Source organism: Passer domesticus, chromosome 14, assembly GCF_036417665.1.
Source record: "Passer domesticus isolate bPasDom1 chromosome 14, bPasDom1.hap1, whole genome shotgun sequence".
Classification (NCBI taxonomy): domain Eukaryota; kingdom Metazoa; phylum Chordata; class Aves; order Passeriformes; family Passeridae; genus Passer; species Passer domesticus.
The window spans coordinates 5,174,996-5,200,085 of NC_087487.1; the positions used below are offsets into that span (position 1 = coordinate 5,174,996).

A 25,090-nucleotide genomic window follows, 5' to 3' on the forward strand; every position below is an offset into this window, starting at 1 on the left:
CAGGGGCGGCCTGGAGGCGACTGAGGGGCGAGCGCACTGCGGGCTGCAGCTCCCGAGGGGCACGGGCACGGCTGGGTGCCGGGAAAAGGCTTTCACCCACAGGCTGTCGTGCACTGCACAGGCTGCCCCAGGCAGTGCTCACAGCGCCAGGGCTGACAGCGCTCCAGGAGCGTTTGCACAACGCTGTCGGCACGCCAGGTGACTCTCGGAGCGGCTCTCGGGGCTCCTTCTGCTCCCGCCCTCACGGCGGCGCGCGCCCCGCCCCGCCCCGCTCACGCATGCGCGCTGCGCCGAGCCCCGCGCGGCCCGGGCCGTCACGTGACGCGGGCGGCGGATGCGGTTCCGGGTGAGCGCGGGCGCGCAGCGCAGCGCGGCCCCGAGCGCGGCCCGGCCCCGCTCCCAGGTACGGCCGCGGAGGGGCGCGGGCGGGCCGGGCTGCGCGGGCCGGGCGGGGGGCGAGCCGGGGCCGCGGCCCCACCGCAGCTGCGGGGGGTTCAGCGCTCTGGCCTGGCCTGGCGCTGAGCAGGGACCCCGCGGCCGGGCAGCTCCTCGGCCGCGCCCGCCGCTGAGGGAAGGGCTTGAACACGTAAATCTCCGAGGGGCAAACCCCCTGCCCTGCCCTGCCCTGCCCGCAGGGTTTGGGTAGCGCGGTGCCGAGCCGGGCCGCGGAAGTCGCAGTGGCTTTCTGGTGCCTTTTGTCTGAGCTCCTCCTGTTTCCTGTTGCTAATGCAGTGCGCTAAATCGTGATTATTTCTGGTTCACTTGTATGTATGTTTAACTCTTACAAAGGAATATCTGGGCAGGGTATAAACTCTTTGGGATTGTTTTGAGAAGTTAGTGTTTACCTTTAAATAAGTTTAGTGGTGCAGAAATACAGACCCTCTGTTGCTCTGGATGTGGAGTTTAAAGTAGGATCCTCGGGAGGAAAGCAAGAGTTTTCAGAAGTTTTCTCTTTTATCTGTCTGACTTTCCTGTGCAGGAGTTTTCAGAAGTTTTCTCTTTTAGCCGTCTGACTTTTCTGTGCTTTGATGCTGAGAGAAAGGAGCAAAAGGAGACAATTTATCTGTTATGAACTATAGTCCTTGCATCGTCCCATGTGGAGACTTGCAATTGGTGAAGTCTGGAGGGCCATCTTCAGGTTTGGGAAACTTGTCCTGGATTTATATGGCTAATCTGGCCACGTTCTAAAGACCATTGGAATTACAGAAACATTTAGAAATTGCAGTGAGCTGCATCCTGTGGGTTTGTGTACCAGATGTGTCTGTTCCTTGCTTTAGGCTTGTTGTAAAATCAAATGTGAAAATTACTCTTAAAAGCACCTCTTTAATGCCTGAAACCTGGAATTAACTTGACACTCAGTTAATGTTTCTGTTGACACAATAAAGGTGAAATGTGGGGAGGGAGAATGTAGGGTAACCTTGTTTTGAAGTTGATTTTGACTCTTTGAGATGGAAACAGCTTTCTCTTCTTTGCCTGTCAGGTACACTGAAAAAAAAATGTAAAAATGTAAATTTTCAGTAAAAATGCTTGACATTGAAATTGTCCTGCGAAGTTGGACTTTGTATTTATTCTATTTTAGATATGGGGGTGCTGGTCAAGTACTGAATATAGGTGTTAGTACTGGATAGGTAGATGTGACCATGGAAATGTCTGGCTTGTAATTATTTGTATTTGCCTGAGAATTCAAAGGTGAAAACCTAAATAACAATTTTTGCAAGCAGCCTTTAACTTCATTAATAAGATGATCTCATGCTTTCTGTTGTCCTTCTGTCCCACCCCTGCTGCCACCCCTTTTTTAGGTCTTTGGGACAGACCCGAGTCTCTTTTTAGCTGTACTGGACATTTTTATACATGGCAACTTTTAACAGGCTTCTTAACATTGTTGTACTTGATATTCCAGAACCTACCAGCTAAGGCAGCTTGGAGTTAATGAGAGAACTCTGAAAATTATCTATTTTTCTAGGAAAAAAGGATGAAAACACTGATGTTTGACCTCTGGTGCAAGCAGTGACATTCTTCAGATGCAAACTTAAGTAGGTTTAACCTGCTCTTCTGGAATGGGAATTTGTTCATTAGCTGTAGTGACAGAGCAGTGGGTTGAGTGATGTGCTCCCTTTTTGTAATACCATGACTTGCTTGTTGAGATACTTAATAATATAAAAGGCATTGTAGAGTTCTAAAGTCCAGTGGCTCCAGTAAGAGAGCAGAACCTCCTGGCAACCCTGCATCCAGATATTTGAGGTTTTGAAGTTTCTGACCTTTAGATAACTCCATTTTTCATTTCTTTACACAAAATAGAAAGTAATGAGCAATGGAGGATAAGATCAGGCTTGCTGTTCTTGGAAACCAAACCTTTTTGAGCTGGCCATAAAGAGTGCTAGGATCAGGTAGAAATTATTTGCTTTTTTTTCTATGTGACTGATAAGTGCTTGCATTATTAAAATTTACATTTTCCAAGATACGTTTTTAGATTTTAGATTTACAGCTGATTTAAAAAGGCTTTGGCATTTTAAAAACATGTCAGCAGTGCCACAGCAGGGGTAGAAAGAGTATTCTAATCTCAGCTTTAGTTTGCATAAGCAGAAGTAGGGGTTTTTTTGCCTGCTAGTAAGCATTTTTATTGGTCGATGTAAAATAACTCTGAAGTCATCACTTTTCTGACTTTCTTGAAAAGATTACCCTTCCTTCTTAATTTCTCATTCTTCTAGTTGACAACTGATGGTGCTTTTATAGGTGAGACTTGAAGTCAAAACATCCAAACCAGCTACTTAGTCTGGGTGTTAAGTAGGATGCTGAAAACCTGCATTTTGACTTATCTGAGGTTGAACTCCAAGCTTGCCTTGTAAGTTGCTTTCAGGTGTCCTGTGTGGTACTTAGCAAATGATTGCTATATAATCTACCTTAATGAGAAACTGCTGATGAGAATTCTGCAAGAAGTGAGGAGTGTTCCATAAAGGCACCTTAAGCTTAGATAACAGCAGGATTAGCTTTTAAACTCTTGTCTTAGTACAACAGGTTTACCCCAGTGTGATGAAGTAAGTGCAGGTAGAAATGCTTCTGCACTGAAAGGAATTGTCCATTTGGAATTAATAGGTGTTACTTGGTGTTTGGTATTCTTCAAAAGTGTGGGAAGAAAACTGTTTGAGTCTTGGAGCAAACCCCTACTTTCAACAACTGTGTAGGGAATGCAGTGCAGCTCAGCTCCAGGGGAGTGTCTTACAGCCAGCAGCACAGTCACAGCCTGGGGGAGTGATATTTGGCTGTTTTGACTGCCTGTTTTTTGTCCTTCAACACTGAAGTCACGAGTTTATATTTTCTTTCAGGTTTATAGTCACCTGCATGTTTGCATCAGCTGGTTTGTTCCATGCTGCTGGAACCAGCAGCCTTCTTCCACCTCTGCCTTCTCCTGACTGCTGAGTGCCCCTGGGGAAGCTCCTTGGGCTTCAGCTCAGTGTCCTGAAACAAAAGCATAGAGAGCTCTGCACACATTCACTCTTACTACTGATCCAAGTGTGACCTTCCCTCTGAGCAAATATTTAAAACCCACTGGTGCAGCCAGCAGGTTGGTGGCCAGGAGTATCCACACCTTGTATGCTGAGAACATCATCAGCTTGGTGAGAGGCAGGACTTGTTTCCAAGCAGTGCTTTAGTCAGGACAAACAGGGAGAGCTGGGAGGGCACTGGCTGGGGCAGCTTCCTCACAGTGCTGAAGAGCAACAACTGAGAGGTGCAGGTGCTGAATGTCTCAGAGAGAATCTGGCCCTTAAGAGGAACTAGGTTCCTACCTTCTGGAAATTTTATTGAAATTTTATGGGTGAGGGAAGCAGGGAAGTATCAGTAAAACAGGCTTAAATTGAGATCATTAGTGTTTAATTTGTATTGCTGCAGTTTTACAAAAAGATCACTTAATTTTTCTTGATTAATCAACTTGGATAGCATAGCTTTAAGCACTGCAGGACATTTTAAAATCATGTCAGAAAAAGAAAAAATTGGATTTGCCATGAAAGGAAAGCTGGTCCTACAGAACAGTAAGTGTAATTTGGTTTTCAGCCATGTTAAAAAAATTATATCTCTGGGTTAATAAGCAGTATTGGTTGCATTCAAACTTTGTACTTACTGCTGTTCTGTGTTGATTGGTTCTTTGCAAAATACCATGGCTTCTTGTTGTCGTGGTTTGGCCTGGAAGTGAGTTTCTGGAAAAGTTGAGGTTAAACCAATCAGTGGCCAGATTTGAAATGGGCACCTGGTGTGGCCACTGGAAATCTGGATGTGCCTCTGAGAACACACCGGGGTTAAAATCAGAGCATTCCCAGAGAAACTCCCTCTTTGGAATCCTGCGTTGGTGAGTGCAGTCTGACCTCCCCCTGCCCAGCTGCGTCTGGGTGGGGCAGGGGAGGCCATGCGGCCTGAGGGGAGGGGGCCAGAGCCCCCGAAAGGGGCAGGGGTGGAGGAGACCTGGGATGTCTGGGCAGCCCCCCGGGAGAGAGAGATAGAGACTGTGCTGGCAGCACGGCCGGCCAGAAGCGGGGGATGCAGCCAGAGAAGGTGCCCGGCAGCTGTGGGAGTTCTGGGCAGACAGAGGTGAAGATCTTAACCCCTTTGTAGAATAATGGAAACCTTACAAATACTGATCCTCCTGAATCAGAATGAGGAAAGAGAGATGAAGCAGTGGGCAAGTGTGAGGAAAGAGAGCGAGAGATGTTAGAAGCGGTGAGAAGAATCCTAGGTGGGAAGAGATGATGGAGTGGCCTTGGGCTGGACTCTTTCTTGTATAGCCATGGACAGACCGATGTTTTCTTTCCCTGTGACCCAGAGACTGTATTTAGGGGGAGGCAACACCTTGGAGTCAGGAGTGAAGCAGCGGCGTGAACAGAGACGGCTGAAGGGGGTGTGAGATGCCCTCTGTCTCCGTGGGGAGGAAGATCTCTGTTCACGAGGCCCCTCGGCCCCAGGGGGTGAAATCTGGGGGGGACTGGTGTCCCAAAATTGAGAGACTGCTGCCTCTGGAACTGGGTGGAGCATCTTTAAACGGGGAGCCCTAAAAGCAGTCCTGGCCCGTGTCCAGTGGTGAGAGCACTGGACATGGTGGGGAAGAAGTCACGAGGGCCGATGTTCTCTGGGCAGGGCCACGAGTGACATGGAAGCACAGGAGGTTTCAATTGTGCTTCCAGGGGAAGCCTATGGTGCAAGGGGGGACTCCTCTCTCCCTGATGGATTTGAGGGTGGATTATTTGAGGGGTGGTGATGAACTGGAAGTTGATTACCTGAGAGATGGTGACGGGGTGGAAATCTAAGCTGTTATTTCATTCTGTGCAGAAAAGGGAGGGGGGAGGAGGAATGTATTTGGAGGATTTTAATTTCTTAGCTTTGTGTGTGTGTTCCTTTTTAGATATTGTAATGAATCAAGTGTTGTGTTTTTCCCTCCATCCCCAAGTGGGAGCCTGCTTTGTTCTGTTTCAGGGTCACATCTCACAGCAACCATTTTGGAAATACACCTTTCATGGGGGCCCTGGCACTGTGCCAGGGTCAAACCATGACACTTGTTTTGATGGATGTTGGTTTTCTTATTACCTTCATTGATAAGTTTACCTGTTTCTGCCAATCTTTAGAGCCAACACAGCCAAGAGCTTCCACTGGTTTGGATTTTTATGTCAGCAGAATGGTTTACCATGTTCTGTTATTGGGGATTCCTCGTTGCTGGTGATGGGTGAGCCTGAAAAACTACAGCTTTACTTGCACATCATAGGGTGAGTTCTCCAAAAACACTGTCTTAAACAGTTATCTTTAAAGTGTGTGGGTTGTTTGGTTTTGGGTTTTTTTTTAACGGGTTGTAGTTGAGATCTGACCATTTAGACTTTTTCTCAAAATATACACTTATTAATTACCTCCTATAGAATTTTACATTTTCTTACATTTCTTACATTTTGGAGTGAACTGGTGTAATCATAAATGATAGAAGAGGTTGCTCAAAGCCTTAATTTTAACTGAGGGGTTGATCCTCCTTGACTGCATTAAATCCCTTGCAACCTAAATTATTGTATGTTAAACCATTCCCCAAGGAGTTTTGTATGGAAAAAAACCAAAACAAAACAAAAAAAACCCAACACTTTTCCCTGTGTTGTTTTGTTTTTATTCTGCATAGTACCTCAAATTAGTGATAAACTAAAGAATGTGTTGGAAGTATGGGAATTAGCACAGTATTGAACTAACACCTTCTGCTATGTTCCTGCAGCTCCTCTTTAGCCCTCTGTGCTGAAGACCAGAGGTTCTGCCTGATCAGGAGTCTCTGTTAGCAACTGAAGTTAGCAGGAGAATGGAAGGGGTTGAGTTTAAGGAAGAGTGGCAAGATGAAGATTTTCCAAGGTTTTGAATTCTTTTTTAAAGTAATTTGCATCAAACACATAACATCAGCAATAAACTACCTCTTGATCTTCCTGGTGAACTAATACTCAGTAATAATCTTGAAGTGATTTCCATTAATATAGCAGTTTTGAAAAGGTTTCGTGGCATATTTCTTCAGGATTGCCACTGTTGATGTTTCCAGTGTTTCTAAAATGAAGATTTGTAAGCTTGGCTTTGTTTATTTCCTCTGATAATATTTTGCAACTACATTGTTTGCATATTACTCCCAGTGCCTCATGACCTAAATTTTGCTTATTTCATTAAGCAGAATTTCTGAGGAAAGTCTTTTAAAGTTTATGCTCCTAGTGGTGCTTGGGCCTACAAAAAAATTAAATCAGCTTTAGATGCATTCTGTGGTAACCTTGCTAAAATACTTCTGTAATTTTTTTCATGTCAAATTTTGTCAAGCAAGAATATGACAAAGTTTTTTTAGGGATGACACACTGGTAGTAGTCAGTGTTTTGGTATTTGTCACAGGATGGGATGGTCACTTGAATACTGTAAAGGAATTTTCTGCTGCCTTGGTGTTTGTTAATTGAAAGCTTGAACTTAGGCTATAAGTAAAGTTAATTCAGCCCTAACTTTACAGTGGGTTTTTGTAGGAATGTATAAGTCTTAATACATGGCATTAAAAATAATGTCAAAGCAGGTTTGTAACAATAATTTCTTTGTGTCCCAGGCCCCTGCCAGAGGATGATCCTGTTGAGTCTGAAGGATTGGCTGCAGCTGGAACAGAAAATGAAGCTGGTAAGAACATTCCACTCCAGCCCAGCTGACTGCTTTCTACTTAAGTGGCTGCTTTAAAGCTCCTTGGTGTGGGGGGATTTTTTTGCTTGTTTTGTTTTGGGTTTTTTTTTGTTTGGTTTGGTTTTTTTGTTTTTGTTTGTTTGGTTGGTTGGTTTGATTTTTTGTTTGTTTGGTTTGGGGTTCTTTTTTATTTTTTGTGGCTTTTTTTGGTTTGTTTCATTGATTGGAGTTTTGGAGGTTTTTACATTTAAAATTTGTTTGGACTTTGTCTGCTTTACTTGCGGCATTTCCAGTGCTGGATTGGTAATCTGATTTTATTCCTTGCTTTCAGCTCCTGTCTAAATCATGCCAATATTTGCCTTGTACTTTGAAGCATTCTGTGTATTCACAGAAAAGATTCTTTAATTTTACGTCCTCACTGTTGTCTGTCAGTCTTTTTGGTTTTTTCAGCTCGTATATAATTTTCTATTTTATCAAAGATGGTTATGATGTCACTGAAGCCTAACAAAAGCAAGTGCTAGGGACATGATTCTGTTGTATTATTTACGAGATTTATTCAGTGTAATATCTGGAGCAGCTCCTGGGACCCCTGGGTGCAGCAGGCAGGGGTAGCAGTGTCTGCCAGCCTGCTCAGACTGCGTGTGCCGTGGGTAACTTGAGAACTTCTGCTGTTCTTTCCATCCTCTATTAGTGTCTTACTCCAAAAATACTTTGTTTCAATTATGGACATTAATTTATAATGCATTATGGGAAAGAACTGTGCTCTTCTGTCTTGGTAATATGCTTATCTAAACTTGCTTTAGCTTTCAAAATAAAAAATATGCTTTCTTTAGATACAGAGGGTAATGGAACCAAATTGAGGAAGAAACTAATGGCTCCAGATATTAGCTTAACTTTGGATCCCTGTGAGGAATCTGTTTTGTCTGATGACTTGGATGAGAGTGGAGAGATTGATTTGGATGATTTAGATACTCCTTCAGAAAATAGCAATGAATTTGAATGGGAAGGTGAGTATTTTGGTTCTTTTGTCTGATACTCTAAAATATTTTCTTAGTGCAGGTCAACTGTTTCTCTAGTGAGAAATAGCTACAACTCAATAGTACCAGAGGAGAAATACCAAGGGATTGATTATATTAGGAATTAGAAATAGATGCAGTGACTTTTAAAAGAGCAAATCAGACCTCATCTGATCAGTAAACAGGCAAACAGTTACTAGCTGTAACTGCAGGTAAACTTAGGTGAAGATCATGTACATATGCATCTATAAGAGTTGAAGTTATGGAAAATCCTCTATTGCAGTAAGTTTTTAAAAATCACCCAACAGAAAAAAGTACCCAAGGTCTTTTACATGTGTTAGAAATGAGTTTTAAGTGGAGGGAGCCAAACAAAGGGTTATAGATGAGCTACTTAGAAATTGCTGAATTGCAATTTAAGGAGAACTGAATAGTATTTTTAAAAATACTAAGTAATACCTGATCTCAAGTCTTCCTTTGGTGAGAATGACAAAAGCTCAGTAGCCTTAGAGTAGGCAAATTTCCAGATTGACTAGAGGCAGTAGAAGATGCTCTATTTTATGTCAAGGAACTCTGAAATGACTTCATAGAAATCTAAAGTAGCTATAGCCACACTAGTGATGATCTCAGTTTTAAGACCTTAATAGGTGTTATAGACAAAACTTGGAGGTTCTAACAAATTTTATTTGAGATAAATGTTTTGTGTAGGAGTTAAAACACAAAACAATTTAAACTTGGAGTTTAATAATGTCTTAAGGCCCTCTTTAGGGAAGCCAAAAACAGTTGTGTTGGGCCAATTGTTGGAGTCTCTAACACCTGTAAACTTCATGGTTTAGGAATGTCTCTAATAAGTAAATATGTAAATTCAATTATTATTTTCTCATCCTGAAAATAAAATAATTAAAATTCATGAATAAACAGGAAGTTCTCTTTTCACTGTTATGTTTGAAACACTACCTGTGGAGAAAGAAACACTCTTAAGAATAAGGGGGTGGTTTTGGTTTTAAATAGCTAAGGGCATATTGCAGTGGAAGTTTTCTTAACAAAGACTGTGTGTTTAAATTTGTAAAAGGATTTCACTGTTTTAATGATGAAGAATTGGTATTTAGGGTTACTTTGGCAGTGATGCGAAGGAAATGTTCCGGATGTTTGTGTCTTGTTTTTAAAAGTGGCTGAAAAGGGTTTCTGTCTTTTCTTCCTTTAATGCTGCTGCCTTCATTTTCCTGGAAGGATAGTTTCAATTAACAGCTTTGTTTCGGGAACAGACAACTAACTTGCAGTAGGTTTTTCTCGCTTTGGGTAAGGTCCATGCAACAAAGTCAAGAATCATAATTTCATTGGAGCAAATTGTCTTACAGATTCCTGTCAGCACAAATTTCATATATTTTGATTGCACATGTGAATTACATTTAATTTCCAATAGATTTGTCTGCATGTCTGCTTGCAAGGTACCTCAATGTTTTAAATCATGCTTCATGTAAATCTTGTGATCAACCTCTGTAATTCTCATTGGAGTTAACCACTTTGTCTATTTTGGTGAAATTCATTGAGGTCTGTGTTCTGAAAGCCTACAATTAATTAGGCTTCTCCATGAATTGAAATTTTTCACATATTTGTAATAGAGAAAATTACAGTCAACAGATAACTGCCAACATGAGTATGTGAATTAAAATATCCATGACATCAGCTGGTGTGTCTGACTGGCTGAAGAATTCCAAAATAGATTAGATAGCAAAGTGGTTAACTTGTGTCATAGCTGATTGTCACTATGCATGGTATTCATAATGGGTCTTCAACACGTTCTCATTTTGGCAGATGATCTTCCAAAACCAAAAACTACTGATGTTGTTAGGAAAGGCTCACTGGCTGAGTACACTGTGGCAGAGGAGAAGGACGACGGTCGCCGCTGGCGAATGTTTCGCATCGGAGAGCAGGACCATAGGGTGGACATGAAGGCAATCGAACCATACAAAAAAGTTATCAGTCATGGTGGTAAGGGCTGCTGACATGCTCTGGGGAACTGTTGAGCAACACTTCTTTAAGCTGATTTGGGGAGGCAGAGGAAGAGCTTTGGGCATAAAGACTTGTGGTATTTCATTTGTTGCAGTATTAAGACATGGTTGATAAAGTAATTTTTTCTCTATTAAACTAAAGTTCCAAAATGTACACATGGTGACGTGTACTAAAATGCACCAATGTAATAATATATATTTATCCTACAGTGTCACTGCTACCTAATTTTTTTCCCTAGCTATTGAAAACTTTAACTATCGATCTAGTAAGGCAGAAATAAATTCATGACTCTTTCCAACAGTCTGTGAAGTTTAGGTTGGAAGAAAAGCTGATTAAACTTTAAGAACATAAGATATTAAATGTACTGAGGTTCTGCACTGAAACATTGGTTATAGGTAGTGTTTGATTGACATCAGCTTCAGCTGTTGCTTGAGAAGTAGACAAACTTGAAAAAGATACCTTGATGTTTTCTGTAACTGTGTGAATGTGTCCATATGGATGTGTGTACATCTCTTTAAGGTAAATAATGAAAAAGCTTACTGAATGTGCTTGACTTTGTGTAAATATAGTCAGTGTATTGTCACCTCTGTCACTACTGCTGCGTATTTCTTTGTTTTTAGGTTATTATGGTGATGGGTTAAATGCCATTGTTGTGTTTGCTGTTTGCTTCATGCCTGAGAGCAGCCAGCCTAACTACAGATACCTAATGGACAATCTATTTAAGTAAGTCATCCTCTGCCTTTCTGGGGTTTTGTTATCTTTAATATATTGGAGCACTACTAGGAATTCCTTTCAGATGAAGATTGTGGATATTGAGGTTTTCTTTGCTTGTCTCTCCAGGTATGTAATTGGCACTTTAGAGCTGTTAGTAGCAGAGAACTATATGATAGTTTACCTGAATGGTGCAACAACACGGAGAAAAATGCCAAGTTTAGGCTGGCTTAGGAAATGTTACCAGCAAATTGATAGAAGGTAAGAAGCTCTGCAATATTTTCTTACAATATTCACGTGCCTAGAGATAGAAAAACTGCTGTTTAATGTGGTGTCTGGTCCCTTCTGGTTAAGACTTGATGAAGGAAATTGGTGTATTGAAAACCTCTTCCTAAGCCAGGCAATGTGGGATCATGCTACAAACATGCCTGGGTAGTGTTGTGTGGTGGATTTTTTTTTTGTTGGTTGGGGGTTTTGTGTATGCTTGTTGTTGCTTTTGTTCTCAGGGTGTTTTTTTAGTGCAAAGAGTACTCTTAGAATACTGAATATTGTTATCCTGTAGAATATCCTTACATCCTTATCCTTAGAACTTAATGTATTAACATAAGGTTAATAAGAGAGGTTCTTTGTGTACCACTTCATATTGGTTCTGTAAAAAGATTCAAAGGAGCTTCTCCTTGGAATATTATTTCCTTGTCAAATTGATACTGAATCTTTAGCTTTCGTTTTACAGCTGTGTGGTATTTTTTCCTCTGATGGAGGTCGACTTCTAATATTGGGATGTCAGAATACTGTGTTTATGTGACAGTTGTGCTTCTCAAAACATACTTCTTACATATTCCAAAACCCCTGGTCATGCTGCCTTTTTGTTCTAGTAATTATCCATTGTTTAAATCCTTCAGGTTAAGGAAAAATCTGAAATCGTTGATCATAGTTCATCCTTCCTGGTTCATCAGAACTCTCCTGGCCATCACAAAACCTTTTATTAGGTAATGCTCTGGAAGCTTTTTCATAAATAATTCTGACAACTGTTTGCTTTGATCTTAAAAGACTGTTTTAATATTGACCTAGTGAAAAATGTTTAGAGTTGTAACTGTACCCTGCATTTGTTCTTCCACAGCTCAAAATTCAGCCAAAAAATTAGGTATGTCTTTACCCTGGCAGAACTAGCTGAACTCATCCCCATGGAATACGTTGGCATCCCAGAATGCATAAAACAGTACGTTTCATTATTCCAACATCTTCTACACTGATTGGGGTTTAGGACTGCTAGATGTTGTAATCAGTGTTTGGTTTGAATGTAACACTTGGCACATAATGACTTAACTGAGATAATTGCTCTCTGTAGGAGGAGTGTCCATGTTTGACCTCTTTGCTAAAGGCAGTTTGGAATGGAGTAGCATGGACAGCCAAAATGTTAATGTATAGTCATTTTCACAGTGGAGCTTTGTGCAATTACTAAGTTGTGGTGTGTGAATTAAGCCTTCTAGAGAAAGTCTCATTCCACTTGATCTGCACCTTGGTGTGTATATTAAACTGGCTTGTGATGAGAAATTGTGGGAATGTTGACGCTGAAGTTTTTTATAATGTCTTCTAAAGCGTTTTAATTAAAATGTGGAACAAGTAAAGTGCTGAAATATCATTGGATTGGGTTCTCATTTGAAAGAAAAGCAGCGATGGGAAAATGCTGAACCCCTACCCACTACAGTTCTAAGCCACTTTGGTAAAGAAATGAAGACAGCATCAGTGTCATTTTTTTTCCTTCCCATCCAGATAGAAATAGCCATTTTAACATCAGCACAATTCTGCTGTCAAACAAGATGATGATCCTTTTGTCAAAAGCATTTGTGAATGCAGTAACAGAGTAGAAACCATAAACTTGGGTCTTAAGAAAAGCAGGTGAAAACACTAACAATCCTGATGACAGCCTCTTAGAGGGTATGACACACAAACCCTGTGTTGTCTGCATCCTAGCAGGTGACACAAACTGGGGGAAGGTGGCCCAGTGTCACTGAGGGCACATCCAAAGCCTTGTGCCCCCTGCAGATGGCTGGCTATTTCAGTAGTCAGTTCCACAGTTTAACTCTTACTGTAAGACAGAAAACCAGTTTTCATGGGGTGGGAGTGAAACACATGACAAAGCTGAGGCAGCATTGTGCTGTTTTTAGAATTTTTTTTTTACTGGGGTTTTATGGGTGTGTTTTGAATATTCAGACTGTCATTCTGAGTTTTAAGAGATTGCTCTCTGTACTGATGAACCTTTAACTGTTCTGCAAAGTCTGGACATGGTTAACTTAAAGAGTTAATTCTCAGATTTCTGTGGAGGATTATATCTGGCTTCAAACTGTTATGGATACAGACTAGATTTTATTGATGAATGCTAACACTATACAAGAGGTTGTATTGAATTCATTTGTTATGTCATAGTAACTAAATCTTAATGGTTTTTGTTTAATGCTAATAAATGGAGGTACAGTGTGGTTTTTTTTCTTAATTATATCAGTTTCAAAATTAAGTTTCTGCAAACTATTGACACTAATACTGGTTTGCAGCTTGTTGATTTTGGCCTTTATGTGTTATATTTACTGAAATAAAACTTTTCCTCACCAAGGTATGAAGAAGAAAAGTTTAGAAAGAAACAGAAAAGGTATATTCATCTTTTGATTAGGGTTGCATCTAGATAAGACAATTTGCACTGCAACTAACTCCCAGTTGATTGGCTTGCATAAAGGAATAAGCATTTGTAAATATAAACATGCACTAGTGCCCGAGTGTTTATGCATGACAGCAACTATGCTGTACTTGGAGGCAGTATGGAATCTGAAAGAACTCACCCTGGGTGTTCAGACAGCTATTTATAAATAGTTTCTATTACACTTTTTTGTGAGATACTCACTTTTAAGGGGATACATGGGTTCTCAACTTGAAGTCTTTAAGAGGCAGAAGTAGTGCTCCTGTATGAACCCATTAAAGCAAATGTCATTGTTTCTAACAGGAATTCTCTCTGGAAATGAGCTGTATTTAGTTCTAAGCTGTAGCTATGCATTAGCAGAGATGCAACTCCGTAAGAAGTTCTAATACTGAATCTTGTATTTTTGGTATTTGCTACCTTTTTAGTTATTAACTTGCATAGATACAATCTAAATTAGTATTTTAGTGCTGTTTGTATTTGCAGTGCCTACGTTCCTTCCTAATAAATACTAGATTTCCACTTTGTTAATTTCCAGTCTCCTGCTAACTATTCAAGCTATTCCATAGCTGATGACTTTTTTGAGTGGATATGTTATTTTTCACTGACTAACAAAGAGACTGAAAGATTTTGCTACTAACTTTGGAGTTTTTTTAATTACTTTTCCTCTGTGTGCCTAACTGTTAAGGAAGGCTTATTGTCTAAATTGGGTAGGGGAACACTTAAATTGAAGTAAAAGGAATTTAAATTATTTCTTGAAGCTCACATGTAAATCTAGTCATGTGTTGAACATTCTTCAGGAATTACTCCACTTAAGTGACAATTTAAAAAATCTCCACTAGAACAAGCACTTTTTGGTGTCCCTGCTAACTTCACCTGTACCACCATGACTTTTGTAAAAAGTAGTACGTTCTTCAGTGAAAATTAGATATAGAGATCACAGGCAGAATTGGATACTGACCCTTCAATCAGGTAGAAAGCAGCTCCTTTTTATGGATTCGTCGCCCAATGGAGCTGTCACTGTTTCTATCATTTTGAACAACTGGCTGGTTATAGTTTGAGAGACTGGACAGGTATGTTAGGCAGATTGTTAGAGACAGTCTCTCACTTTAGAACTGCTGTTGGTTTTAAAATTAATTTACCTCCATGCACAACTTATTTGCCAGAAGATGTTATCAAGATTGTACCTTGTTCTTACTGTAAAGAGGAAAAGTACATTTTATGCAGGGCTTCCAATCTCATCATCCCCTGGTTTCTGCAAAGCAGCATTTTGTTTGCTGGTCCCAAGGCAGATAGTAAGAAATACGGTACAAAATCAAACCCACTTTTATCAGCATGATGGTGAACTTTTCCAGGGTAATTGCAAGAGTCTTAGAACATAATAGAAAAATTATTGCAGGAGCCTCTTCACTTTTGTTAATTCAACTAGTGCTGTTATCTTTAATGTTATAGCAATTAAGCCAAGAAGGTAATTCAGTGCTTATGAATTCATCAGTGGCAGAGCTTAGCAGTATTGTCATGTTGCCTGTACTGTATTTCTGCTTGCATTTGTTGTTATGAGCACAGTCCATGCTTTTTTCTTCAGTAGTCAAACCTGACTTGCACTTTTTAAATGCTTCCCCTCAAGTGCTGTAGTTACTTAAATGATTTCCTAACAATTTAAATTAATTTTTAGGGGGTGGTAGGAAAATAGATATTTAAAAGAACCCAAACATCACGACTACTACATTAAATGTAATTTAATATTTATTTACTAAAACATTTCCCATATAAAAGCTTTGTGTTTTCCTGTTAATATTTTTTCTTAATAAGATGAGCTATGTTAACATAGTTTACTCTTACTACTTTCTTTGCTAAGCAGAGTTGACCAAGAGATGAATGGAAAACAAGAACAGAAAAGTGAACAGTAAATTTGGAGTCCAAACAAGACTGAAGAACACGCAGATGGAACGATGCTGTTTGTGCTCCATTACAGTGCATTCTCTGTGTGCATGTCTTATATAATCTGTTGCAAAAGGTGCTTTGGACTAGCACACAATGAACTGCTTACTGCTGTATTGGTTTGTCTTGACTTTATTTGCTGTTTATGTAATCGTTTTATACTGCTAAATGGCAAAGAACCCTGTTTTCAGAGGATGTTCTTGCAACTGTTTATCTAAATGATGCATGTTCTTCAGTAAAATATTTATATACCTAAATGTTAAAGGAAAGAGATAATATATATATTTTTATGACTGAACAATATATTTTGTGTACCTGCTGAAGGAATTCATTTGCAGGTAGACAAGGCCATAAGTTACTTGTTGTTATTGTATAAATCTGTTTTGCTGTAAATGGTCAAGTGCATTTCTTTGTTGTCATGAAAACTTGTTTGGATATTAACAATCAAATTAACTTGGCTTTCACAAATACAGAGATGGTTATTTTTGTTCATTTACCTTACACCAGCTCACTCCTTTACCTCGCCAAAGTGAGCTCCAGCTTTGGTGTCTTTGAGTCCATCATTCAGGATGCAGAACTGCAGTTCTGTGGTGGCAGTTTGTTGGCCAGGAAGTTTAAATCTAAGCCACAAAAGCTGAACTGACTGGTAAGATACCAGACCTTTTTCAGCTGAAGTTGTGAATTTAGATTCTGCTTCAGGATGTCAAGACTGTCTCAGCTAGCAGTAGGGAATGAGTTCATTGCAGTTCTTTGTGGATGAATCTTGGTGGTTACTGGTGGGAATTCTGGTCTCAGTAGAACTCAGGAGCTACACAGGTTCCCAGAGAGGGGGGCGCCGAGGAAAAGTACCAGAGGCCCTATTCGACGACCACCAGGAGGCAGAAGGAGACCCTCTAACAACCGGGTGGACATGAGCGGAGGAGCACCGGAAATGCGACGGGGCTGGGAGCGCGGGGGGTACAAAAAGGGGAACGGAACAGTTTTCGGCGCGGCAGTTGGTGGAGCGAGGACTCCCCCGCCGCCCAGCGCTGCGATTTGCTTTCTCTTTTCTGTATTAATAAATTGGCTATATAATTGACCCGACTGGCCCATTGCGCTCATTTATAACAGGTATTCTAGTCACAATACCATTTTCTGGGCAGAAATATGAGAAGTCTTATGCTACCTGTGTCATTCCTGTAAATGAAACATTTCTAAAGCTGTTAGGCACATGATACCAGCACCAATTTAGCTTTTAAGAAGCATTTTAAAGGTTGGGGTGTTTCCACTCCCTGCAGAGGTGGTAAATCTGTGTCTGCAAGAGGTCTTCTTGGACACATAACTAGTGTGTCTAGGTTTACTGGGACAACAGTAATGCATTGGTTGATACCTTGTAAAAGTTTGTAACATCTTTTTATAAACATTGCATTTTCCATGTAAGGGCAGGTGCATGCAAATAAATTCAGGAGTTGAGCAATATAATGTTGTAGCAAGTATATTAAATCTTTGCTTTTGGTGTTTACTGTGCTCACAATTTTGTCTTAATGCTAAAAAATATCACTTTTTAACTATATTTAATGTTACTTAGTTACCTTATTAAAAAAAGAAGTTATGTTCAACCAGATTATTCCATGACACTGATGAACAGCAGTAGTGAGATAGCCCCTGGTCAAGACTTAGCAAGTTACAATTAATCCACTGTCTCCAGTGATACCTGCATAGACTGAGAGCATATGGAGGTCAGGTGAGGGAGAAGTGCTCATGTCTCTGGAGGTTTACTGAAGTCTGCAGTTCAGATACTTTCATCTCAAGATCTAAGTCCTTTTGTTGCAGTAGTTTCTGTATCAGAGTTTCCAGGACATTGATAGGCAGGGTGTATTCACACAACAGACAATGCCAAGTTGCCTTGCACCACGCCATCAGGTTTGGATCTTGCTCTGAAAGCAGAACACAAATGCACTTTCTTTGGGGCTGTCTTATCTCCTGCTTCAGTTTTGATGTTGCTGTAAAGTTCAAGTCAGTACATGGAGCACTTGCAGCCTTTACTTCTGATACTTTCACAGTGTGGTCTGTACAACTGTGCAAATCTGATTTTTACTGGGTTTGCATGTGCCCTAAGCTAAAAAGGAAGCATTCTGATTATCTCATTTCCAATTTTTCCTAATTGGTAAAGGGATTAGTCTCAGTAAAATTACATTCTTAATGGAGGGATTGCAGTTCTCTGTGTCCTGTGGCTTCCTGTGTGTGTAGTGCAGTACACAGCATATGTATATTCCACATTTACCAAATGATGGGATTGTTATTGTCTCTCCTGGTGGCCAAGGATTCTACAGTTTCATGCTGCAGTAGTATGATTTCTGTTGGACATGTGTATGTGCTTATAAATGGTTTATTTCTCTAGTGTAAGTTGTTGTGAATGAGTATACAGCACAGCAGTTGTTCTGTCTCTAAAGATATGCAGCTTGAGAAAGAAATGTACTAAAGAATTATTCCCCTCTGGCTCCTTGCAGCTCATCATTTTGGGATACTTTTTTCCTTTGCTCTCAGTGAAGAAGTGAAGAACAGCCCCAGTTGCTGTGAGGAGCACTGTACTGGGAGGCAGCAGCTCCCCTCCCAGTCGCAGTCACGAGGACAGCGCAGCCCGTGTCTGTTCCAGCAGCTTTGAGCATCATTCCCTGCAGGCTCCAACCACACTGTGAAACTTCAGCAGCTAACTGTGTCATCCTTCAAGGCTGGATTACATGGGTAGGAATGGAATCCTCAATGAAGGACCTCAAAGTGCTGTTGGTGCCTGGTCATGTCAGCTTCACCGACTCAGCTGCTGAAATGCCTGCAGTTGACTGAAAAACATTGAAGTGCATTGTGAACAGGCACTTTATTAACTAAGTCTGTCACAAGGAGGAAAGTTTCTTGGGAAAAAGCATCTTTCTTACACTGACAAAAATTTGACACTGAATCCTGCAGATTTACACAGTATTTAGTATCTAGAAGGATGGTTTAAATTGTGTCTTCTCAAAAGCTGTTGTCTCTGGAAATGCCTTGAATTCTCAAGTCATTCCAGTCTGCCTCAAAAACCTCATAGGAGGAATGGAGGGGAGAGGGATAAGAGCTTGCATGCTTTTTGTAACCACAGAAGCCTTACAACTCTTGAAGTCAAAATTCTCACTCAGTCCTTGTGGATGCAGATCATTCTCAAGAGAATTTGTTCCACTGGCTGCTTGTCAGAGACACTTGAAACAGGTGCTTTAATTACACTTTTTAAGGACTGTGGAGGATTTTGTGAACAGCTGGCTAGCTAACAAAGGTCACACTGACATAATACCGTTAGTTAGGGATGAAGGAGACGAGGATAGGAGTCAGCAGTCAGTGTCCAAACCTGGCAAGGGCACTGTGCCCTTGGTGCAACATCAGGATGGGGGAGAGGATCGTTAGTTAGAAACATGAAGAAAATATGTAAACAGCTGCAGCATAGTAGCCTCAAGAATGATAAGGTAGGCATAGTTAGCTGATAAGTAACTAACCAATAATGAGCTCGCTTTTTGCAATATGTATTGGCCTCATTAACACCAATATAAATGTATGTGCCTATCAATAAAGTTTTGAGATTTGCTGATCACTCATATTGAGTGCTGCATTTCTTCCGCCGATTACCACAAAGGACACCTTCTTTTGGTCAGAGTAACACTCTGAAATGTAAGGAATAGTTAAATATTCATATTCTGAAGGACATCTTGCAGCTTCCCTAGCTTCAGAATTCTATGTTACACTGTTTCTTTTATCACATGTCATTACCCATATTAAACTAACAGGAAAAAAGAGCATTTGTGAGAGGGTGCACTCCTGTCAGTTTTTCATCATTCCCTTCAAGCATGACTGAAATCAGTGAAATTAAAGCCATTCTTTGCTCAACTAGATTTTTTTTTTTCAGTTTTGCAATTTGAACTGCCCAGATTACTCTGATTTACATGAATTGTTTTAGTACTGAAAATGATCTGAAGAGAAGCTATCAGAATGTTTTCCAAAAGTCCTTACCCTCCCACATTCCTTACTCTAGCTTGCTCAACTGCTAGTTAATACTGGTAGGATCGAATTCCAGGTTAATAATTACAAATAAACAATCACGAGGGACAGATGCTTAGTTTAGCAGTGGCTCTGCAATGTTTTTTTTTCATTAACAAAACCTTTTTATTAACAAGCAAGACCTGAGCAGTAAGGTGCTCTAATGCTTGAATGGTACATTGAAGGGTTGATATAGAATGATTACGCTGTCAATTAGTGGCTGTAAACCTCATTGTGGGTGATAACAATGTGCAGTGTTCTACAGCAAAGTGAAGCTGCAGTAATCGTGCAAAAGCACCGGTTGCGTCACGGATAATAGAACTGGCGTCGTTGGGCTAGTAACACTCTTCACACACGTGACTGTTTTCCTTTGTCCCTCTAATAGAAAAACTGCAAGTAGAAGACTCTTCACCTACCTCTCGCGAACATTGCCGTCCTTTCTTTGCCAACGAGCGCGGTCCAGGCGCTGCGGGCAGCGCGCCATCGCTGCGGGCTCGGCCCGGGCCCGCCCCTTCCGCTTCCGGCGCGGGCGGGGCCGCGCTTCCGGCCGCGCGCGGTGAGGGCCGATGGCGGCGCGGGGCCGGGCCCGGGGCGGCGGCGGGGCCGGGACGGGACGGGACCGGGACGGGACCGGGGCCGGGAGGGGCTCGGCGGGGCCGCGCGGTGCCCGGCTCCCGCCCGGAAGGGCTGTGGTTGTGCGGCCCCGGCGGCGGAGCGCGCCCAGGGTCGGGCGGCGTTGCGGGGCAGTTCGGTTTGGTAGGCGGTGTGTGCCCCGCGGGCTGGGCCGCGGGCGCGGAGGGTTTTATTGTTGCCTTTGTTTGTTTCCGATGAGAGCGAGGAGAGCCCGGGCGCGCAGCCGTGGATGAGCAGGAGGTGTCGAGCGCTGCCGGCGAACCATGGCCTATCAGCTCTATAGGAACACCACGCTGGGCAACAGCCTGCAGGAGAGCCTGGACGAGCTCATACAGGTTGGGGGCCTGGGCTCTGGGCCATCGCTTAATAAAGGCAGAAGTTTGTATCCAAACGGCTTTGTCGTTCCTGATTGAAATCGTAAGGGTTTGGTGCTCCGTTCACTTGTGGTGTGCTTTTCTGTACATTCTGGGTAAAGGAAAGTGTTTTCTGTGAGTGGCATAATCTCATGTGGCTCAGTAAATTAACAGCCAGCTTAACTGGAACATGGGAGTCAATTTGCTGTTCCTCTGGTTGTTTCCAGTAAATATTTATTATGAGAGATCTTTGTGTGATACAGGATTGAAATACAAAAATGGAAATAAATAGAGGAATATATTTTTTTTGTAGATTGTTCTTCCAGAAGCCTGTTTCATTGAAGTGACTTTTGTTTTGATGTTTTTAACTTATACTGCATGTTTGAAACAACTCAAAACTTGTTTTCTTTTCAACTGCTTCAGTCCCAGCAAATCACACCTCAGTTGGCCCTTCAGGTGCTCCTTCAGTTTGATAAAGCTATAAATTCAGCACTGGCACAGCGAGTCAGGAACAGAGTCAATTTCAGGGTAAGGAAATGATATCTTAAAGTTTTACATGAGCTACAGCAGCTAAGTGTTGGTGCAGAATGTCATTTAAAGCCGTGTGCTCTAATCAGGAGCTTCAGAGGGTTGATTTTGGCTCTAATAATGACTAATTCCATGTACACTGTGTGTGCAGCTGTAGGGCTCGGTACCTTGGTCTGCCAGGGGGCTTTTGAATGAATGCAGAAATCAGGTGCTGAAAACAGGGAAGAGGGAATTGCTTTTTTGGTGGATAACATTGCCATCCTCAGTGTCTTGCAGATGAGGAGGGAGAATTCTGCTTCTTGCAGCTGTCCCTAGCAAAAGTGGGATGAGGCCAGGTTTTCAGCCACGTGGGTAATGGGAAGAGAGACTAGAGAGTTTTAGATCCACCCTTTCACTGGATCATTTAGTAGCTATTTTCTGTAGGTATCATAGAAAAATAAGTTGGAAAAAGTGTTCCCTGTAAGCCACCCTAACTGATGTTAGACAGCCAGCAAGTTGTTAAATGTCAGCTTGAATGTAATGTTAAGGAAAAAAGCACAAAACCCAGCTTCATGTTAGCTTTTGTTGTAATACTTCTCTACAGTCTTTGTAGAACACATGCATGATGTGGGTTCCTAAAAGACTAGATTTTTAAACAATACAGAGATGTTAAAAATAGCATAATTTCTCTAGCACACCTAAATTGTTTTGTATATGTAGTATGGTATAAAAAACAGTTTAGCATGTGTTTAGTGGATAAATTTAAAAATGTTACTTGGAGTTTAAGTTCTAAGTTCAAGAATGTCAATTTAAAATATGTAAAAGTGAAGGTCAGAAGTTTTCCATATTGTCATCCTCAGTAATACATCAAATTGGAGGGATGCCCCTTTCTGTCACATATGTCAGTTTTGTCATGATTTTTTATTTAAGCTATCATTTTGTTTAAACAATTGCAGAATTCACATATTGTTATGATCACTGCTCTATCTGATTTTTCTAATGGCCCAATATTTTAAGAAATGTTTCCTGCTACTGATCCTTTGTATACATTAGAAAAATTGTAAAACTTTGCCTACCTGAGGAGCCTCCCCTTGGATATCCTGTTACTCCATGGTCTTGAGAATTTCAGCCACTGGAGGGCATTTAAACTCCAGTGTTCCTCAGAACTGCTTGCTTGCCAGCTTGTATGTGTTCAGGTCCACGTTGGTTTTGTAGCAATCTGTTCTAGAAGGGACATAGTTCACTAGATACTCATCATTTTCTGTTGCTTTTGAGATGCATCCTATAGAAAATGTCTCTTGTGTTTTTGTAGGGGTCTCTGAACACGTACAGGTTCTGTGACAATGTGTGGACATTTGTACTGAATGACGTGGAATTTAGGGAGGTCACCGAACTTGTCAAAGTGGATAAAGTGAAAATTGTAGCATGTGATGGAAAAAGTAAGTATGAAATATGGCATAAATAGGCTGAGACATGAGACTTGATGGTTTTTTGAAAGCTTTGACTAAATGTCTTACTAAAGCCAGGTTGACTGTATGACATAGACGGAAGTAGGGCTCTGTATTCCCTTTTACATCTGATGAGAGATGAAACAAAAGCCAGCTAAATGCTTCCCTGACTCACAGGCACTGAGGTAGAACCGTGTTAGGGACTGCTGTGCACCTGTTGCTGGGAAGTACATAGTACTAGAGCAGTTAGAAGGCAGAAGTAATCTTTATTTTCTGTGTAGTGAGTTTTCTAGTACTAACTTATTTGTTAGGATAGCACCATGTTTTACTGAATCCAAAGAGTGCTTCAACTGTGAGCAAGGAATTGTCTGAGAAAAGTGTCTAAGCAGTCATTCTCTGGGTTTGATAGTTGGGGACACAATCCCATGAAAAGGTTTTGCGTGCATTTGCAAGTCATAAGACTTACTTGTTGCCTAACAGACCCTCTGTTTGTACACTGCTTGTGGGAGTTTACAATCCGTATCTGCTTGACTGGATTACTTTTGTCCATGTCCCTTGAGATTCTTTACTGGGGAAAGTAATTCAGTGACTTTGTGGCAAGCTGCTTTATAAGTTTTAAAACCATCAATGTGGCAGAGTATTGCTAAAGCTGTGTGAAATGGTGCTGCTTGTTTCATCCTCAGGGAGTGATGCTAAAAGCAGGAACTGAGCATGGAAAAGGCTTTATTTAAATGCACCATAGACCTCTGAAACAAGTTCTTCATGGCTTCCTGACCCTGGCATGCTTACAATAGTCCCTTCAAGTTGTAGTTCTAAAGAGTTGACAGAATTTATTGTTTTCTCGACTTCTGCTATTAGCCAAGCATATAATCTTACTGCTTGGTTTTTGTGTGCTTATTATAGCTAGTGGAGGAAACTTTACTTTCCAAGTATTAATCATTTTCATTCCTGATAAATTGTGCAGATAAGATTTAAACTGGCTGACTTGAAGTTGCTATTAACATTACAACCTTTTTTTTTTTTCCCACGAGAAGCTGACTTGTTGAAGGACCAGTACTAAACACTGGCTTGTCATTCCCCATATTTGAGTTACATATATACTTTTTCCACAAAAAAAAGAAAACATTAATGGTAGTGCATCAAAAATGCACTGGCATTAACTGGTGATTGTGACAAAAAGAACAGAGAATTGGTCTGAGTTGCTGTGTGAAGATCATGCTCATTCTTGCATCTATTTCAAAATACATGATAAGCTGCAGCCCACACTCCACCATAGCTTATGGTGCTGGATGTGCAAAAACCTTAGTAGATGATAGCCAGATGTGCTTGTGGCTGACTGCAGTAAAGGGTTTGTGTATTGTTACATGTTAGAGCAAAGCTTTTAATATTTTTAATATTAATACAGCTCTGGAGTTCTGTGCTGGCTCTTCTCAGTGTTGCTAAGTGAGGTGAAGCAGCACAAGCAGTTCATGCATGGCTTGAGAGCAGTAGAGGCAATAGTGTAGGTACAGAACATGTTCTAAAATGCTTGGGGAACTCTTTAGAACTTGGGGAAGATACTAGAGAAAGTTCTTAGTTCTGTTTTCAGTGGGGGTGTGTATTTGTCTCACTTTCTCTTTTCTTTCCTAGACACTGGTTCCAATACTGCAGAATGAATAGACCTGTGGTTTGTCTGCAATATTTTCTGTTAAGATGCAGCACTTTCTGGAGAGAAGCATGGAGAGGGACTGATCATACTCAATTCCTGTGATGCAGATGTGAGTTAATCCATACTAGAAAGCACCACAGAATGACAGTGGAAGAAATACCTGTAGCATTTCTTCATTTCAACTTATAGGGCATGAATATATTGTTACCTTTTTTTTAATTACAAGAGATACTGTTGTCTTTTTTTGTTCAAAATAATTTCTGTAATAAACTTTTATTTAAAAACTTTTGAAAGAGTGATCATTGGAAAACTTTGTTTAAAACTAGCATTAACATACCATATTTCCCCAAAATTTTCTAAGTGTGTTTAGAGAAATTTTGCAAATGAAAAAGTCTTTCAGTTACAGGGTTCCAAGTGTGGTTGCATTGTTAGGTGTTGCAAGAAATGTCTGTTATAGAATGCTGGAGGAGGACATCAGCAAAAGCTTAGCAGCTCTTGCTGGGCAGCATGTTTGTGTTTTTGTGACTGCATTTTCCTGATGATAAATAGCTCTGCTACGTGCCCTGCCCTTCACTGCACACTGCAGATGGTAAGTAACCATTTTTGAAATGAAAAGAACAGACAAGTTCCTTTTATTTCAATTGCACAATAAGTATCTGTTTTTGTCTTAAGGGATACAAATGTGTATCTGTCCCATAGTCTTCTCTTGTTCTACATCAGACTCAATCTTCTAGGTTTAAACTTTTTTTGTTTTCTAATAATCATGTGGTAAACTGAATTTCAACTCATACAAGTATAAAAATTTGCTGTTCCGACCTCCAACTACTTGTAATCTCTTCCTGTCTCTAGACAGACTTCTCCATTTCAAGTTCTCTGTAGCCTTTTGACTCTCCTAATGCAAATAGTTATATCTTTTATTTTCTTCCAATTAAGTGTGCATTAGAAAT

The 25,090-nt window shown here is 40.9% G+C and overlaps 2 protein-coding genes and 1 long non-coding RNA gene across 7 annotated transcripts; 2 read left to right on the forward strand and 1 right to left on the reverse strand.

Annotated features, from left to right (window-relative positions):
* The first annotated feature begins 275 nt into the window (after positions 1-275).
* Positions 276-16,278, forward strand: BNIP2 (BCL2 interacting protein 2). 4 transcript variants are annotated; one of them, XM_064388550.1, is made up of 12 exons: positions 276-403; positions 5,610-5,747; positions 6,233-6,363; positions 7,082-7,149; positions 7,983-8,156; positions 9,978-10,154; positions 10,796-10,898; positions 11,016-11,147; positions 11,789-11,875; positions 12,007-12,105; positions 13,498-13,533; positions 15,437-16,278. In XM_064388550.1, the coding sequence occupies exons 3-12, from the start codon at positions 6,314-6,316 to the stop codon at positions 15,483-15,485; spliced, it is 975 nt and encodes a 324-aa protein (XP_064244620.1). In that variant the 5' UTR covers positions 276-403; positions 5,610-5,747; positions 6,233-6,313; the 3' UTR covers positions 15,486-16,278. The 4 variants fall into 4 exon arrangements, with proteins under 4 accessions (XP_064244620.1, XP_064244623.1, XP_064244622.1 ...); XM_064388552.1 differs by lacking the exon at positions 276-403 and adding an exon at positions 4,040-4,342; XM_064388553.1 differs by lacking the exon at positions 13,498-13,533.
* Positions 12,005-20,081, reverse strand: LOC135280535 (uncharacterized). The gene is made up of 2 exons (XR_010347425.1): positions 19,971-20,081; positions 12,005-18,335 (listed from the first exon to the last, which is right to left on the reverse strand). It is a non-coding gene; the product is annotated as an uncharacterized LOC135280535 (long non-coding RNA).
* On the forward strand, positions 20,066-24,436 carry GTF2A2 (general transcription factor IIA subunit 2). 2 transcript variants are annotated; one of them, XM_064388555.1, is made up of 5 exons: positions 20,066-20,110; positions 20,389-20,522; positions 20,964-21,068; positions 22,360-22,486; positions 24,125-24,436. In XM_064388555.1, exons 2-5 carry the CDS (start codon positions 20,451-20,453, stop codon positions 24,148-24,150), a joined length of 330 nt encoding a protein of 109 aa, XP_064244625.1. In that variant the 5' UTR covers positions 20,066-20,110; positions 20,389-20,450; the 3' UTR covers positions 24,151-24,436. The 2 variants fall into 2 exon arrangements, with proteins under 2 accessions (XP_064244625.1, XP_064244624.1); XM_064388554.1 differs by lacking the exon at positions 20,066-20,110 and having other exon boundaries at positions 20,126-20,522.
* The last annotated feature ends 654 nt before the right edge of the window (positions 24,437-25,090 follow it).